At 38.4% G+C, this 19494-nt stretch overlaps 1 protein-coding gene across 2 annotated transcripts in view; it reads left to right on the top strand.

Annotated features, from left to right (window-relative positions):
* CERS6 (ceramide synthase 6) overlaps positions 1-19494 on the top strand; it is a gene marked incomplete at both ends in the record, with an annotated part of 316660 nt that overhangs the window by 78787 nt on the left and 218379 nt on the right. For both annotated transcript variants that reach the window (XM_082658771.1, XM_082658770.1), the window contains one exon: positions 9636-9741. In XM_082658771.1, the coding sequence (XP_082514897.1) occupies positions 9636-9741 (106 nt within the window). The remainder of the gene's footprint in view (positions 1-9635; positions 9742-19494) is intronic.

Genomic DNA, 19494 nt, shown 5'->3' with positions numbered 1-19494 from the left:
ATCTACCTCATTCTGTCTTATGGAATTCCACTGTATGGATGTGCCGTATTTCATGTGGCTCCTTCTAATAAGTATCTGTTTCCTGTCTTTTTTGTTATTTTAAGCAGTACCGCAATCAACTTTATTTTAAAAAATGCCAGTATATCTGGAGGGTAAATTTCTAGGAGAAATATAACTAGTAATACTCACAAGGGCTTAGGCAGTTCAACAATTTGCTAAATACTGGTAAATTGCCTTTCAAAGATTGCACCAGTTTAGACACCCACCAAGAGTTTACCAGAGTACCTGTTTCTTCTTACTCTTGCCAGTATTGGAATTTATCAAAATTTAAAAATTTTTGGCAAATGGTACAGTGATAATGGTACAGTGTTTTGATATCAGGTTTGTTTTTTTCTACTTACCACTTTTTAAAATTAACATGGCTTTTCCAGCATCTGGAAGCCACCTGCATTCCTTGGCTCGTAGCCTTTCCTCCACCTTCAAAACCAGAAGCATAGTATCTTCCAGCCTCTCTCCTCTCTGACCCCTGCTTCCGCCATCTTTTTCTCTCTGGCATTCTTGTTCTCCAAATCCTCGGCTATATGTCGCATTATCAACCCGAAGGGTATGAAATATTTATTTATTCTCACTGCTCAGATGATTTCATTAGTCTTATGGTTTTATGTGGCATCTGTAGGTTGATGACACCAAATTTGCATCTCTAGCCCAAACCTCTCCTGAACCCCAGACTACTCCATCCAACTGCCTACTTAGCATCTCCACGTATAAGCCTAATAGCTTATAAGCTTAAACTCACACTTACTAGCCCCAGACTAACTCTGTCCTTCCAAGGGCTCAGGGCAAAGACCAGTCGGCATCCTTTATTCCTCTCTTCCCGTCTCATCCCACATTCAATCCAGTGCATGCTGTGAGCCCAGCATTCAAGATAGTTTGAGGACTTGACCACAGCTCACCACCTCTTTTGCCACCACTCCCTTTGGGCCACTGTCATCTCTCGCCAGGATAACTGGAGCAACCCCCCAGTTGGCCTGGCTGCTCCCATTCTCGCTCCCCTTTAGTCAGTTCTCAAGAGATGAGCCAGTGATTCTGTTTAAATATAAATCACTCATTTAGGTTTTCTTCTCAGAGTCCTGCAGTGGCTTCCTGCCTCACTCATGGTAAAAACCGAAGTCCTTCATGTAGTGCACGAGGTACGAAGATGTGGCTGCCTTGCTGCTCCGACCCCACCTTTCTCTTCTTGCTCTTCCTAACTCTGCTCTAGCCTCATTGGCCCTCTGGTTGTGTCTTCAACATCTCAGGCATACTCCTTTCTCAGGGCCTTTGCTCTTAGCTGCTGTTCCTTCCAGAATGTTCTTCCTCCACTTCTCTTCCCACTTGATTTCCTTACCTTCTTAGGAATCTGCTCACTTTCTCAGGAGCCGTCCCTGACCAGTCTGTTGAAAATTGCAACCCCACCTCATCCTTCTTAGCAGGCTTTCTTTTTCTCTATAGTACTTTTCACTATCTTGCATCACATGCATCACTTTATTTTTCATCTCTCTTCTTCCCCACTGGAATGTAAACTCCATAAAAGCAGGGAATTTTGTTCACTGCTGCATCCCCAACACTTAAAGCAGGGCTGACTCATCATAGGTACTCAGTGAGTCATTTGTTAGTGAATCATTAAGCTGTTTACCATTTTCCCTATTATAAAATGATGGTGCGTGAAAATCTTTCCATTTATGGCTTTTTTTTTCTTTGTTTGACAGATTTCCCTAGATAAATACCTAAAAGTGAGATTTCTGAGTGAAGGTGTATGACTATATCACATTAGTTTAACAGTGCCTTTTTAATCAAGTTTTATTATTTTAGGAAAAGGAGAAAATGTTGTTTTTATTAATAGATTATGTTAGGATTGACCAGGCCTAAATCTTGTCTAAACTATTTAAGCGTTAAGATCTTGAGGAGATCCTTTAACTTCTTTGAGATTTAGTTTATATTTCTGTAAAATGGGAGTAAAATTTACTTCGAAGAGTTGTTGTTGGACTAAAAAAAAAAAAAAAGCATAAAACATTGCAAAGCACTTGACACTTAATAACTATCAATAAATATCAGTCTCCTGTCTCCATCCTGGCCATCTTTCCACTAAATGTGGAAGCAGCTTTATCTTAGGATTGTAGAATACACAGTCCCACACATACACCTGCTCTCCCAGGCACATGCACCTATGTGTATCTAAACATGCGCCCACGTAGCTTTCAGTATCCAATCTATACTGTTCTCGTAAGTTTAACGTTTGTAATGCTTTCTGTGACTGTAGCCATGGCACACCCATAACTGGTGAATGTTGGAGCCTGTGGAGGTGCTGGTGGTCAAGCAATGAATTGAATCAGTCACCGCCTGTTCATTTCTTTTTTCTTGGACGTTCACTTGTTCATACTTAGGTTTCTTTCCAGCACAGTCTGGGGTGGGACATATGTTATTTCTCATAATTGGGTTTAAGTATTTAATCTGTTATTAATTGGTTGTGATTAATTTCAGAGACCTTCCAAGTACTTTTTATTTATCAATATATTGCCATTTCTGATGTTCTTCATTTTTTCCTGAGATCTAAGCTTCCCTCTGATTTTGCTTCCTTTCAGCCTAAAGAACTCTCTGTAGTATTACTGAATTGGGGGTCTGGTGGTAGACAAATTCCCTTTGTTTTCCTGTCACCTTCATTCTTTGAAGAAAAATTTTGCTGGACATAGAATTTTGGCGTGACAATTTTTTTGGTTTTGATTTTGGTACCAGCACTTTAAAGGTGTTGTTTCACTGTCATTGAACCTGTGATGTCTGATAAGAAGTCCTTTGTTTTTCAAATTATTGTTCCCTGTGTATAATGTGCCATTTTGTTGGTGACTTTAAATATTTTCTCTTTATCTTTGGTTTCCATCAGTTTGACTATGATTTTGTCTAGATTTTCCTTTTTTTGGAACTTATCTATTTTGGGGATTCTTGAGCTTCTTAAATCTGTATATTTGTGTCTTTTATCAGACTTGGGAAGTTATGGACTATTATTTCTTTCTATTACTAATATTTTCTTCTTCTTCCCCAGTCTGCCTCCTTTTTTCCTGGAACTCCAATTACCCATATGTTAGCCTTTTTGAAATTGTTCCACAGTGTGTGTTTCTTTATTTTGTCATTTTTTTCTTTCTCTTTCTCAGATTGCATTATTTCCATTGCCCTATCTTCAGGTTCACTGAATGTCTTTGCATGTCTTTACCCCTAAAATTGGGCCATATTTTCCTTGCTCTCTGTCAACATGTTAGATTGTATCCTGGACATTGTGCGAGTTATGTTGTAGAGATTCTGGATTTTTTTGCATTGCTCTGAAGAGTGTTGAGATGTCTTGTCTTAACAAGCAATTTACTCAGTTAGATTCAAATTGTAGCCTGTCAGGCCTGCAGTGGACCATGGCTTCAATCTCCATTCAGTTCTTTCAACCTCAGCTCCTACCTGCTCTCAGTTTACCTTGTACATATGAGGTCAGCCATAACTTCATTTATATGCAGAATTAGAGGTTGGCTTTTTTCTTTTGTGGTTCTCTAGCCACTATCTGATTTCCCCAGGCTCCTTTCCTGGTCCCTGCAGCTAGACAAGAGAGTGTGTTTTCCTGTCAAAGCTTTATCTGCTGCTGTGATTGATCTCAGAGTTGAGCTGCAAACTAAATATATAAATAAGTAGACGGGAGCTTGTTCTCTGCTGGTTTCCTGCTCCAGCTTTTTACTCCCCTCCAAAGTCTACTTGCTTTTATTCCATCTCCAGAGCCCTCAAGTAGTTTGGTTTTGTTTTTAGGGGCTTGGCGTGTTTTGCAGAGTTTTTAAGGATGAAAAATTGATTTATTGGGAGCTCATTTCTCCATGTCAAAAACAGAATGCTTCTTTTAAGTATTTTTTAATCAGTATCTTTCCTGAGATAGCAATAGATTCACATGCAGTTGTAAGAAAGAATACACTGAGAACTCATGGTCCCTTCCCTACTTTCCCCCAATGGTAACCTTTTGTAAAACTATAGTATGACATCACTAGCAGGATATTGACATTGATACAATCTGTTAAGCTTACACAGATTTCCCCAGTTGTACATTGTGTGCATGTGATTTAATTCTGTACAGTTTTTATCACATGTGTAGGTCTGTGTGTCCACCACCACAGCCATCCAGCTACTTTGAAAAGTGTAGGAAATGCTGGAGTCAGGAAGGACTAAGTCTCTGGCCATGCTCCCCCACTGAAGATGATTACATAGTATTAAGTGATTAGAACTGACGTGTACCCTGTAAACAATTTTTTTTTTGATCACTCTCTTTTTCCATAGTGTAAAGGTGTTTGAGTGCAAGAATCACTTCATGTTTTGTGTATACCTTTAAGCACACCACAGCCTAGAGCTTACCTTGGTGCTCTGTGTAGAGACAGTCAATTCATGTTTATAATACAAATACACGATGTTAAATAGAACTAAAAAGTAGGAATGTCTTAGGTGTTTTCTCTGCTTTTACATTGAGACTAGTATTTTTCAAAGCTTACATCCTTATTATATTTACTGTCAAATATGTTATACTATATGTAAGTACTTCATAGATGTTTGATCTTTCGAAGATGGTGTTGCTGCCTTTGATTAAAAAAGTAATTAGGTGAGCATTTCCTGGTAGAGGCAATCATCAAAGCTCAAAAGTACATATTCCCTTTCAACTATTATATTTGTAGGTACTCTACCCCACCCTCTGTCTATCTCATTCTGTTTCTCTCTCTCCTACGACAACCCTTGTGAAAGACAGTTTTTGTGACCTTACTTCTGTTAGAGCCAGCACTGGAGAAAAAAAAAAATCCAGCGTTCCTCTAATGGACCATGACAGTAGGTGTTAAAATTACAGTAGTTTTGTCATGAGTTTTATTTGGTGTCTAATATGCTCTCTTTAAAAAAAAAAAAAATGCCAGCAGTGATACACAAATTCTTTGGAGAATAAACAAATAAAATTTTTATTTTCATATAATCTTACATAAGATATATATCATATATTATGTATATATATCATATAATACTTTTAGGAAGATAAAAATTATATCTTCTTTCTTCTCTCATTTGGGATTTGACATTAATGTTTTCTGCCTCTCTTGTGAAATATTTTTTTAATTAATTTTTATTGGAGTCTGGTTGCTTTGCAACGTCGTGTTAGCCTCCACTGCACAACAGAACGAGTCAGCCATACGAATACAGATATCCCCTCCCTTTTGTACTTCCCTCCCATTTAGGTTACCACAGTGCATTAGGTAGAGTTCCCTGTGCTGTACAGTATGAAGTTTTTTAAATCTTGGAAATTAAGCGTTTGGCTGTCTGTGCTAGATAAGTTGAAAAGAGAATGCCTAGGGAGAGGTTGGTAGGGCTGCTGTGACGTTATAGGGACAATGGAAATGATAGAAACAGCTTCTCGAGTTTGAGTGATCAGTCTCCTACCCTCTGAGTCCCAAATGAGGACCCTGAGTAGATGTGGGTATTTAAGGGTGTTAAAATGCACAACCCCTATGAAAAAAAGAGGACGGGTACCTGCCATTGTATTTTAGCTGATTTGTTCATTCATTCATTAGGTATTCATTGAGTGCCCACAGTATGCCAGGCATTTTATAAAAATATTCTATGGCATAGTAACTTCTTTCAAAGCATTGAAGTGGTTTGATTTATTGTACATACCCATCATGGACCATTTAAACTGCAGACATCTTCAACCTTTACACTGAGATAAATTCTGGTAAATTTGTCTGTCACTCCTCACACCCCACCCCGCTCCACAAATCCTCAGAACTGGGGACTTAGCTTGGCCAGTAAATTAAGATGGGGAGCTGATGATAACATTGACCTTCCTGGGAAAGAAGTATCCTGTCCTCTGCTTCCCTTGCCCTGGAGGCAGAGGATACTTGCCTCTCTGATCCTCTCTGCAAAGTGCGGGTAGTGATAATCCTGCCTCATCTGGTTGAGGGAGAGTAAGTGGGTTGGTGTGTTAGGGTCCCCTGGAGATGGGAAGTGTCGTTAAGGTCATTCCAGCCTCCACGAAAGAGACCACACACACAGGGAAGAGGGACACACATATACATAGCAACTCTTCCCGTGATAAGTGTGGGCACACCACCCTATAGGGCCGTGGAGATTGATGGGGGAGCTGGGGAGGTTTGGGTCCTGAGAGAAGGCCAGGTGTGGATGGGCTCAGAACCTGAAGGCATTGCTGGTGTGGACTCAGGTCTGAGGCTTGATGATGGGGCTTGCTAATTTATTGCCCAAATGGGGAACACTTAAATTATTGTGGCAGAATAGCAAGCAGGGATGCTTTTGTCAGTAAAGGTGGTACCATTAATAATGATGCTGGGACAACCAGACTGTGAGGGTAAACTGAGGTAAGTGGTTACTCTACCTGATGACCCTTGTGTTTTTCAGTTGCCTGTCTTGGTTTCTGGTCTCTTCTTTTTCGCTTGGTACTTTCAGAGCTTGTTGAAGGCACGTGGCTTGACACAACGTAGCTGAAGCTTAGTGTGTTGCTGGACCCAGAGAGTCACGGTGTGTAAATGCTGTGGTGGGAAACCATACACATGGCTCCCGTCAAAGATTTTAGACAAAGAGACCATGTAACATGGTGTTTTAACATATACGTGTGTTTGTATATACACACAACTTATGTACCTATGTAATTATAATTTTTTACATATGAGGACATCGGGCACAGAGAGATTAATTTCTGAAGCTAACTAAGGCTCTGTAGCCAGACAGTAGCAGAGATAATTCCCACCTATCCTTTAGACACTGCTTAAAAAATGTTTACAGAGCATCATATATATTTGTTAATTTTGATTATCAAAATTTCATAAGCTTGATGACCAAGGGATATACCTTCTTCAAGATGCTGTTGTTATTAGTGCTGGAAATTTAGAGAAGAGTTTCAAAAAAGTGGTCTGAAGTTTAAAAGAGGAGGAGTGAGGTGTAAAATCTTATATTGTATAACATACTAAAAGAACCGCATAGCACAGGGACATCAGCTCAGTGCTTTGTGACTGCCTGGAGGGGTGGGATAGGGAGGGTGGGAGGGAGGGAGACGCAAGAGGGAAGAGATATGGGAACATATGTATATATATAACTGAGTCATTTTGTTGTAAAGCAGAAACTAACACACCATTGTAAAGCAATTATACTCCAATAAAGATGTTAAAAAAAAAAAGAACCTTTTTGAATGCTTTTGTATGTTACTGGGAGATGATAGCAAAGGTGAGGAAGTTGTTTTGAAGAGATTCTGTTGAGTGAATTTCTTGACTCTCCTAGCATCTGCCCGCGCATTGTTGTGGGACACAGAGCGATAGTCTGTTAACTTGTCCACAGTACTCACAACAATGATGGCAACAGTGAAAACACATTTACAGAAGATAGCCAGTTGATCAGATTTCTTGACCCTCTCCTGCGTATGCCTGGCACTGTCATGGCATATTCAGAGATGACGTGATCAGCCTTTGCATTTAGACTCTTCGCTCTTTAGAGGAAGAAAGCAGACCATGTACTAGAACAGGAGGTTGTTCCAAGGATGATGATGCCAAATTCCGAAAGGGAATTTGAATGCAGTGTTTCAGAAGTTGTGGGAATTGGGAAGACGAGGGAGGGCTGGGGAGAAATCCAACAGGGAAGAGTAGAAGGCAACCATTGGAAGTGTTGATTTTGGCTTTTATACCAAGCTAATTTTTACCTTTTAAAAAAAACTTTTGCTGATCTCATGTCTTTTCACACCCCGCATTATACCTTATGATGAAGAGGCAGATAACCATGAAGCAGGAAACTTTGTCAAGGGAACAAGTTCTGTACATTCTTCTGCTTATTGCCCATCAAACTTTATTTCTTTCCACTAGCTACATCCATAGCTCCACGATTACTGTTCACAGTGAAGACCCAAACTTATTTAAAAAAATACTGCACTTCTCTTTAAGAAGGTAGGGGCATAGGTAACATGTTTTAGAAAATTTTATGTTACGAAGAACTGAGCATGCAAAAGTTTAGGAAAATTCCAGTTTCTAGATATACATACTAGGAAAGGGTGTTTATTCTTCCTAACTTCGTGCCAGAGAGCCCAGTGAAACAGGATTTATATTGCATTTTCTGTGTGTATCTTTCCTGGTTTAGGCTTGCACGTATAGTTCTCCATTCTCCTGTTGGAATACATTTTTTTGTCTTTTACTTGAAATAGAACCCAGTGGGATATTATGTGTTACCATGTATGTAAACATCATTAGTCCCCCTTAAAAAAAATTCCTCCCTTGTCTACTGTTCTTTAACTCATTCATTATTATTAAAGAAGCCTCATCTAAGAATTACTCATGATCTGTTTTGTATATATGTATTTTTAATTTATTTGTTTTTATTTATTTATTTTTGGCTGCGTTGGGCCTTTGTTGTTACGCGTGGGCTTTCTCTAGTTGTGGCGAGCGGGGGCTACTCTTCATCGCGGTGTGCGGGCTTCTCATTGCGGTGGCTTCTTGTTGCGGAGCATGGGCTCTAGGTGCGCGGGCTTCAGTAGATGTGGCGCACGGGCTTAGTTGCTCCGCGGCATGTGGGATCTTCCCGGACCAGAGCTCGAACCCGTGTCCCCTGCATTGGCAGGCGGATTCTTAACCACTGCGCCACTGGGGAAGCCCCTGTTTTGTATATTTATCAGTTGCTTTTGGCCAACATTAAATTAATTTGGATCATACTTTCATATGTTATTATATTATTTGTATTTATAGAAAAAGTTAAATGTCACTACTAGAAAGGAACATGTATCGCACCTTATTTCTGGACCATTTAGTCTAAAACAACTGTAATGCTTTTCTTTTTAAAAAAGTTTTAGAGACATCATCATACTTTTGGGGCCCCATGCCCTCTACCTGCATCCCTCCCATGCCTCGTTCATACATCAAACACGGCCAGAAATGCAGCTAAGTCTTCCTGTTCTTCTTGACATAACCATTTGCTTACAATAAAAGCGGTGTAGCTGATGCTTATAACCATTTCAGACTTTTCAGCTTGGCTGGGACATCGTGCTGTTTGACACCTTTCATGATTGTTTATGAGAAAGAAGCAAATAAGCATAGAGAATTTTAAGACGTCCTAAGGAATTGGGTCTGAACATAGCACACTTTGATCATAGAGACAAAAATGGCGAATTTTTGGACTAGGGTTGATCAAAAGCATACTTTCTGTATGTATAATCAGATGGTTAGTAAACACTTTCTTATAGTAAAAACATAACATGACTTGTTAGTAAGAAGAATGTAAATTGTCATTTCAAAATCGTGGTTTTTTGGTTTATGTATCTCACGCAGATTTATATTTGTCATTTGATAGTCTTTCTATCTGTTCAGTCTCATTAGAACTTGAGTATCAGGAGGTTTCAATATTTTAAAAGGATTTTTTTTTTACTGTTACTGCTGCGAGATTAAAGGAGGAAAAAAAAAGTTAAATCTGCTTTAAAGGTACTGACATATGAATGTTGACAATGTCTACCCATAAAATCCTATCGACACTTTATTGGGACAGTTGAGTAATGTTTAACTGATGACATTAAGAACATCTATAGAGAGAATAACTTGTGTCTTTTTTTTTTTTTTTAGATTTGTAGCCAAACCATGTGCCATAGCCCTCAACATTCAGGCCAATGGACCACAAATAGCCCAGCCAAATGCCATTCTGGAAAAGGTTTTTACTGCAATTACAAAGGTATGATTGTCCTTTTCTGGGATATGAATTGTCATGACCACTGTTCTCAATCTGAAATCATTCAGTTCCTTCTCTCTTGGGTTTGAGAACTAACATTTGACTAGCCTCGTGTGTGAAAGTGTCCTCTTGGAAAGCACACAGGCATCGTGACTAGACCAAAAAGCGTAGAAACCAAATACACGTGGGTGTGTTTGAGACCTGATTGTTTACTCCCAAGGTGATGTGAGGAGCTTGTCTGTGAGGCACAGTCTAGATTAGATGGTGGTTGGTCTAATTCTGTGCCTCTTAATCTCACGTGACATGAAGCAGTATGTATGTATAACAGTTGGATGGGACTTTGGGGAGAGCTGAGGAATATAATTAATGTATTGTGAGAAAAAGCGCCGGTTTGCTTATAACATTGTCCATATGTTCTAGCAGTTGTGATACACAGGCGGGTGAACAAAAGGGAATAATGGAAGGAGAGAAGAGCTGCAATATGAAGACATGAGGAGCGAGGGTCAGGAGAGTTATAAAGTATAGATTCATTGTAAAGAAAACGGGAGAGGAGATGATCGCTCTGGTGAGAGTTAAAGTCCAAAGCAGGAATGGGAAGAGGAGGCAGGGAGGAAGACAGAGGGAAAGATCGCCATCCACTGCCAGCTGGTATTTCCTTAAGAACAAAAAGGGGAGGAAGACATAAGTCAGAAACCCTCAAGCTAAGGCCATAAAAAATTAAGCAAATCACAGCATCCAAAAAGCTGATTCTTACTCATATTTCTCTCTTGTCTTACCCTTTCGTGGACAAGAAAGAAGAAAAGGAGCATAACAGTCTATGAGAAGTATCGTGTGTTCCTTTTCCCACTTTCATTTTTCTGGGAGAATTACTCAGACTTCTAAGATGTGATTTGGCCATGTTAAGCAAATTTTATTCCGTTTTTGGTATTTGTATTGCTAACATTTTGTATTGCTTCTCTCTTGTCTTAGGACTGTTAATTCAAATATTCAAACATGTTTGTTTATTTTATGTTCTTCGTTTCTGCCAGGATTCTCTAGGGTTTCCCCCTCTATTCTTTTAAAAATGGTATTTTTCCTGGAAAAGTGGAAGAAAGCACCTGGTGTTCTTAACATCTCTGCTAGGAAGAAGAGTAGAATAAATGGAATTTTAGGAAAAAGAGTAGAATAAATGGAATTTTAGTTTTGTGGGATGATTTTATTTATTTTTTATTTTTGGGGGGGTTTAACATCTTTTTTTTTAATATCTTTATTGGAGTATAATTGCTTTACAATGGTGTGTTAGTTTCTGCTTTATAACAAAGTGAATCAGTTATACATATACATATGTTCCCATATCTCTTCGCTCTTGTGTCTCCCTCCCTCCCGCCCTCCCTATCCCACCCATCTAGGTGGTCACAGAGCACCGAGCTGATCTCCCTGTGCTATGCGGCTGCTTCCCACTAGCTATCTATTTTACGTTTGGTAGTGTATATATGTCCATGCCACTGTCTCACTTTGTCTCAGCTTACCCTTCCCCCTCCCCATATCCTCAAGCCCATTCTTTAGTAGGTCTGTGTCTTTATTCCCATCTTGCTCCTAGGTTCTTCATGACCTTTTTTTTTTTTTCTTAGATTCCATATATATGTGTTAGCATATGGTATTTGTTTTTCTCTTTCTGACTTACTTCACTCTGTATGACAGACTCTAGGTCCATCCACCTCACTACAAATAACTCAGTTTTGTTTCTTTTTATGGCTGAGTAATATTCCATTGTATATATGTGCCACATCTTCTTTATCCATTCATCTGTTGATGGACACTTAGGTTGCTTCCATGTCCTGGCTATTGTAAATAGAGCTGCAATGAACATTTTGCTATATGACTCTTCTTGAATTATGGTTTTCTCAGGGTATATGCCCAGCAGTGGGATTGCTGGGTCGTATGGTAGTTCTATTTTTAGTTTTTTAAGGAACCTCCATACTGTTCTCCATAGTGGCTGTATCAATTTATGTCCCCACCAACAGTGCAAGAGGGTTCCGTTTTCTCCACACCCTCTACAGCATTTATTGTTTGTAGATTTTTTGACGATGGCCATTCTGACTGGTGTGAGATGATATCTCATTGTAGTTTTGATTTGCATTTCTCTAATGATTAGTGATGTTGAGCATCCTTTCATGTGTTTGTTGGCAGTCTGTATATCTTCTTTGGAGAAATGTCTATTTAGGTCTTTTGCCCATTTTTGGATTGGGTTGTTTTGTTTTTTTGATAGTGAGCTGCATGAGCTGCTTGTAAATTTTGGAGATGAATCCTTTGTCAGTTGCTTCATTTGCAAATATTTTCTCCCATTCTGAGGGTTGTCTTTTGGTCATGTTTATGGTTTCCTTTGCTGTGCAAAAGCTTTGAAGTTTCATTAGGTCCCATTTGTTTATTTTTGTTTTTATTTCCATTTCTCTAGGAGGTGGGTCAAAAAGGATCTTGCTGTGATTTATGTCATAGAGTGTTCTGCCTGTGTTTTCCTCTAAGAATTTGATAGTGTCTGGCCTTACACTTAGGTCTTTAATCCATTTTGAGTTTATTTTTGTGTATGGTGTTAGGGAGTGTTCTAATTTCATACTTTTACATGAAGCTGTCCAGTTTTCCCAGCACCACTTATTGAAGAGGCTGTCTTTTCTCCACTGTGTATTCTTGCCTCCTTTATCAAAGATAAGGTGACCATATGTGCGTGGGTTTATCTCTGGGCTTTCTATCCTGTTCCATTGATCTATATTTCTGTTTTTATGCCAGTACCATACTGTCTTGATTACTGTAGCTTTGTAGTTTAGTCTGAAGTCAGGGAGACTGATTCCTCCAGCTCCATTTTTCGTTCTCAAGATTGCTTTGGCTATTCGGGGTCTTTTGTGTTTCCATACAAATTGTGAAATTTTTTGTTCTAGTTCTGTGAAAAATGCCAGTGGTAGTTTGATAGGGATTGCATTGAATCTGTAGATTGCTTTGGGTAGTAGAGTCATTCTCACAATGTTGATTCTTCCAATCCAAGAACATGGTATATCTCTCCATCTATTTGTATCATCTTTAATTTCTTTCATCAGTGTCTTATAATTTTCTGCATACGTGTCTTTTTTCTCCTTAGGTAGGTTTATTCCTAGACGTGAGATGATTTTAGATTGCCAGTTTCTAACCTGAAGGGGCTCATATCCTATAGTGTTTAAAGGAAGAAAATGTTAAGAAGAAACTTGCATTTTTATTTAATATATCAGTTTACTGCAGCAAACACCTTTTACCCCTCTAGAAAAGCTGATGTGTAGGGAGTTACAAGGTTCATTTTTTTTAACGTGATGACAACATATTTGTATTTACCTTGTGAACTACTCTAAATGCATGAAAAATGAATTTTCTACCCAAATGTATACCTCCCTTTAGAAATCCTGCAGTGGACATTTTATTTCCCTTGCTTTGTGTTTATTATGGTTACTGGGGAAATTTTCTCTATAAAGGTAATGAAAGGATTTTGCAGGCAGGTTGACTGCTCTGGAGGATATTTGCTTCTAGCTAATTTTAATGATCATATTCTCTTGGTTTCCAAGGTGATTCTTTTGGAAGTTTCTACACGATTAAAGCAGAAGCCTCAGGTTTTGGACATAAATGCAGCCAAAGCTGGAACTATTTTTCCTTGAATTCTTTGTAGTTCTCCAGTGTTAGTTGTGAGATGAAAAAGTAACAGATCAGTTGACCAGAATACAAGTAGCAGGATTTGGAGACTTTGAACAGTGCTCGTCCAGCATTCTGGCCTTGGCCATGGTTCCAGGTCACCTTGGAGAAGGGCATGGTTATCATCTTTCAAGTGTGAAAACCCTTAAAATCTACTCCTTACAGGACTGGCTATGTAAGTTTTGGAGGCCAGTGCAGAACTAAAATGCAGGGTCCCTTGTTCAGAAAGCACAAAAAAGTGCCATTAAAGGCATAAAAATAGAAAGCTTTTTCCTTTCTTGCACAGTCTCTTTCTCTCTTGACCTGTCCAGATTTTTTTTTAATTTGGTATTTAATGCCATGCCCCCTTAGGCATACACAAGAGGCAAGGGCAGATCCTGACAGGTACCCAGGAACGCCACCCTGTGATTTAATGCACACACAGCTGACTAGCTGCTGCTAGTCGCCAGCGGCTAGTTGCTAGCTCCTGGGCTAACATGTCTGCCCTTCTTTGGCCGGGGTAGAAGTTGAGACAGGCCTCTCCCCTTTCCATGGGCCCACTGTCCCAACCCACGGTGGACAGGGGACCTCCCAGTGTATTGCAGTCTCTGCTCCAAGACACACTAGGTACCTGGATTGGGGTAAGCAAGAGGCTAGTCCCCACTGAGCCATCCACCAAACGCACTGGGACACTGCCAGCCCAGGGTGCAGGTGGCATCCCTATACCCCACACTGAGACACCGTGGGGTGTGCATATCTAATCCCATCTCTTTCCGTATTTGCACCCAGGGCAGCAGTAGTCACTAGGCAGGAGTGGGAAGGGGAAAGCTGGGGTCCCTGGGTAGCGGGGGACAGGGAAGTAAGTTACCTAGACTCATATGGGGGCAATGCCGGGACTGTGTGTGAGCCAAGACTCCGAACCCCTGACACATGCTCCCCTATCCCAATGGACTTCATAAGCAAAACACCATTCCCATAACAAAATTATCAAGAATTTCAAGATGGCAACCAGAGAACTTTAAACCCCACATGCAAGCCCTTCTGAATCCAGATCCCTTTGTGAGTTCACTGGTCATGCGCCCTGACTGAGCAGTTCTCATCTATGAAATTAGCTGATAAATTTGAACTCCTTCATATTCTCCAGCAGTCTTTTCTTTTGAGGTAACATCTGCTTGTCTTTCTCACTCTTTTTTTTCCCTCTGTAAACCTAAAATTTTATAAATATTTCAGAGAACTTACCTCTCTTGCAAAATAGTTGAAAGCATTGGTTTTTGACTCAGACCTGAGCAGTATATTGCAGTGATCCCCAACTTTTTTGGCACCAGGGACCGGTTTCATGGAAGACTGGGAGTGGGGGGAATGGTTTTGGGATGATTCAAGCACATTACATTTATTGTGAACTTTATTTCTATTATTCTTACATTGTAATATATAATGAAATAATTATACAACTCACCATAATGCAGAATCAGTGGGAGCCCTGAGCTTATTTTCACTTGCCACTCACTGATAGGGTTTTGATATGAGTCTGCAAGCAATTGATTTATTATGGCCTCTGTGCAGTCAAACCTCTCTGCTAATGATAATCTGTATTTGCAGCCACTCCCCAGCACTCACATCACTGCCTCAGCTCCACCTCAGATCATCAGGCATTAGATTCTCATAAGGAACACGCAACCTAGATCCCTCACACGCTCAGTTCACAGTAGGATTCACGCTACTATGAGAATCTAATGCTGCCACTGATCTGACAGGAGGAGGAACTCAGGCGGTAATGCGAGTGACGGGGAGCGGCTGTAAATACAGATGAAGCTTCACTCGTGCCTGCCGCTCACCTCCTGCTGTGCGGCCCAGTTCCTAACAGGCCGTGGACTGGTACTGGTCCATGGCCCAGGGGTTGCAGACCCCTGGTATGTTGGAACATTGTCTCTGCTGCTTCCTAGTGTTGTGGCCGTGGGCTGTAAGTCGGTTAGTTAATGAGGGAGCATTTATTTGGGCCAGGCGCTCCCATTCTTTCATTTACATTAGGAGTGCCTGAGAGGTAAATGTAGATTGCCGCATCCTATTTCTAGAGATCCTGATTCAGTAGCCTTGTGATGGCCCCAAGAACCAGCGATTATGAGTTGTCAGACTTACTTAAATGAATGGAATGACTGTTTCTCTTTAGAGTGAATGTTTTTGAGTTCACGTTTCGTAACTGGCTATATCCAGAGTTATCGGAATGAGATAGATATAAATCAATGAATCAATCAGTTTATCTGTTGATTTATATATCTATCTTTTGGCACATATTATATCTATAATCCCAACAGCCTCATTTTCTAATCAATCAAATCAGTTCTTGAGCCATTAAGGGAAAAACATATATGTCAGCTGTGAAACTAGGTTTCATGATCTAGAGAATTACGAGATTATCACATCATAATCTGCATTTGGTATATTATACTGTATTTTAAAAATTATATGCAGATTTCCTATAATTTGTTTTTCCTCATTCTCCTCTTATGCCTAGTGCTTTTTATTTTTCTTTTCCATCCTTGTATGGGTTATGTTTATTAAAATTAACCTAGGTTTTTCTGGTATAAAAATGTCTATATAAGTCAGAATTATTCACTTTTTCCCTTGGAAATCTTAAGAAATGAAAAAAACTATGGAGAAAAATTATAAAACACAACAGTAAAAATATACACACACAAAAAAAGAAGGAAAATCTCACAAACTTTAATTTTGGCAAACTAAGAGATATATATCTCTAGATTTCAATATATATATAAAAGCTAAACAAAAACAGTTGAGGTTGGACAGAAGCCAAGTAGGAGGAAGGGATGAGCATGAAGTGTGGATGGAGGGCCCTGTGGGGGTAGATTTCAGGAAAGCCAGCAAAAATGACACCTCCTAATTGTGAGACCAAAGCTGTATCACTGTTTGCAACACTAGGTGCAGGAACTGGTGAGCAAGGCTGGCAGATGCTCTCCCAGACTCAGTTTAATTCAGGGAAGGGGAAGAAGTACACAGAAAACCTTGTGGATGGCACATTTTCCAGAGGCGGTGTACCTTGGAGGCAGCTAAACTACAAAAGCACCCTCCTTGGAGCTGATCGAGACAATCCAACTCACTCAATGTTGGGTAATAAAGAAGAAACACACAGCATCAAAGACAAGAAAAAGAATTCGTAGCATCGCTTACTAACAAAAATTATCACTGGAAAAATGAGGCCACAGGGCAACTGAAAGTTGAGATCAAATATTTTACCATAAATTTAAAAAAAAGCAATAACTCTGTAAGGAGGATCACAAAAAAAGAAATACAAGACCTAAAGAAAAAAGCAGTTGGTCAACAGGAAGAGATGCAATGTTAGCCAGTTGGTTCAGGAAAAAAGTACTGAAGCTATCACAGAAATGACAAAAAATTGGAAAGAACACAGGAAACACTAGACACTGCAGAAATCTCAGTGGGGAACATGGGAGATAGAAATAATAAAGCTGAAATAAATGAAATGAAAAAAAGCTAAAAATAATTAGATATATAGACCAAGCAGAGCTAGCATATGTATAATTGGAATCTCTTAAGGAAAAGCAAAGTAGAGTAAGTATTGAGAGAGATATCAAGAAAAATTTCCTAAAATAAATGGAGATTTATATTAATATGTTAATAAAAATGTAGTAAAAGTTGACCCAGGAAGGTTTATGCCAAGACTTACATTATTAAAAATAGACTTGAAATATAAAGGAAATAATTCCTTGAGCAGCCAAGCAAAAAATTAAATCATTTATCTAGGAAAATATCAGCATGGCTTTAGTCTTCTCTGTAGCAATATTCTATAGGACAACATTTCCAATATTTTCAAGGAAAATGGGAACTAAGAATTTTATATTTAGGTAAATTGTTTTTATAGTGTAAAGGCTAAAGACAAAAAGATTAGAACTTGCAAAAATTTGGAGGAGTTGTTCCCGTGAGTCCTTTTTTGAAGAAACTATTATAATCATTCATTTTAGCTGACCAAGAGATTACTGGGAATGTTGGCAAGTTTTGAATACATTTAAACTGTAGAACTAAGATAGAAAGAAATGTGATGATTAGGATGACAGAACAGAATGTAAGCATTATATGCTCTCACAATGTAGAAATGATACAGGTAACAATAACTGAGCAGGACAAGGGAAGGAAGGTTGGAGGTAGAATAAATTCACTAATTGCATAAGCTCTAGTAGCTGGGAGTCAAAGCTTAACTGTTTAAGCAGCCAAACTGAGTAATAGAGGTAGAAGCATATTTAATAATACAAGAGTTAACTCTAAGAGAGATAAAATTATTGACTAATAGTAGGTGGGGAAGGAAGAGGAAATATGCTAGTTTTAAATATTGCTCATTTGGAATTTTTATTGACTGAAAATGAATAGAAGAGTATTATGATTGTATGGATAACCACTAGAATAAAAATTACCCACAAAAAACAAAGGAAAATCAGCCATATTTGGTTTGTTAAAATTTAAAAAAATTAAATTATGAAAACAGAAAACATAATTAATGTGAGGTAAGTATAAACAAATTTATAAATTATATCAATGCATGTAAATGGGTTTAACATCTAATAAAAAAATAATTCAGATTTGGGTCACATAGTTTATAAGAGACCGCTTCAGATAAAGTAATTACAGATATTAGAAATAAGAGTATGAGTAAAGGTATACAGGCAAATATAAATAATAAAGAAAGTAGACCAAAAGGATGAAGTGAAATGAAGAATTGGCTTTTTATTGCCAAAGGATACAATTCATAATGAAGATAAAATGGTTATGAATATATATGCATTGAATACCAGCATATCCATATACTTATAAAAAAAGAAGAAATTATTTAATAGTAAGAAATTTTAATTTACCTCTCAGTCATGACAGATCAAAATATAAAACAGAATATATAAAATATAAAACAATATAGCAATTAATTCTAAGAAGCATAATTAATGAGGAAGATCTGACAGGTACATTTATTTTTTTTAATTTAAAAATTAAAAAAAAATTAATTTATTTTTATTTATTTATTTTTGGCTGTGTTACTGCGCGTGGGCTTTATCTAGTTGTGGTGAGCGGGGGCTTCTCTTCATTGTGGTGTGCAGGCTTCTTATTGCGGTGGCTTCTCTTGTTGTGGAGCACAGGCTCTAGGTGCACGGGCTTCAGTAGTTGAGGCACGCAGGCTCAGTAGTTGTGGCTTGTGGGCTCTAGAGCACAGGCTCAGTGTGGTGCACAGGCTTAGTTGCTCCGTGGCATGTGAGATCTTCCCGGACCGGGGCTCCAACCTGTGTCCCCTGTATAGACAGGCAGATTCTTAACCACTGCACCACCAGGGAAGCTCCTGACAGGTACATTTAGAACCCTGTATTCTGAATATAGAGACTATACTTTCTTTTCAAGTGCCTGTTAAATATTTTAAAAATTGAGCTTTTATTATATAAAAAATGGTAATACATTTTAAGAATAGGCACAGTGTACTAATATGAGAAATCAGAAAACAGAAAGACTCTTGCTTTCTTAATCAACTTTTGTGTAAAAATAAAATTTCAGAATATTTAGAGAACAGTGATGAAAGCACTACTATGCTATGGTACTATGCCAAGGTAGTGCTCAGATGAAAACTTATATATATAAGTTTAACCACTTATATAAATATATATATATTTAACCACTTACTTAAACATTGGAAAAACAACAACAAAATAAATGAAGGCAAACAGAAGGAAGAAATTAATAAAGATAAACATAGAAATTGAGTTAGTAAAACTGTAGTATTGAAAATTAATCCAGAGGTAACTGTTTACTTTTTTTTTTAACAGAAAGTCAGCTAACCCAATCAAGAAAAAACAAAGCACAAGTTAACAACATAGCAATTAACAACATAATCAACAATCACATAAATTGAAAATAAAAAGGATATATTACTATTAACATGGCAAATAAAATATAAACACTTGGATAAAATGAAAATTATTCTAGGAAAATATAATTTACCAACTACATATGTGTGTTATCACAAGAAAATTCTAACACTCTTAAAGAACAGATAATAAAATGCTATTTTAAACTATACCGAAG

Source organism: Grampus griseus (genome assembly GCF_964374135.1).
Source record: "Grampus griseus genome assembly, chromosome: 7".
In the NCBI taxonomy this organism is placed as follows: Eukaryota; Metazoa; Chordata; class Mammalia; order Artiodactyla; family Delphinidae; genus Grampus; species Grampus griseus.
This window is presented reverse-complemented; position numbering and strand designations above follow the sequence as displayed.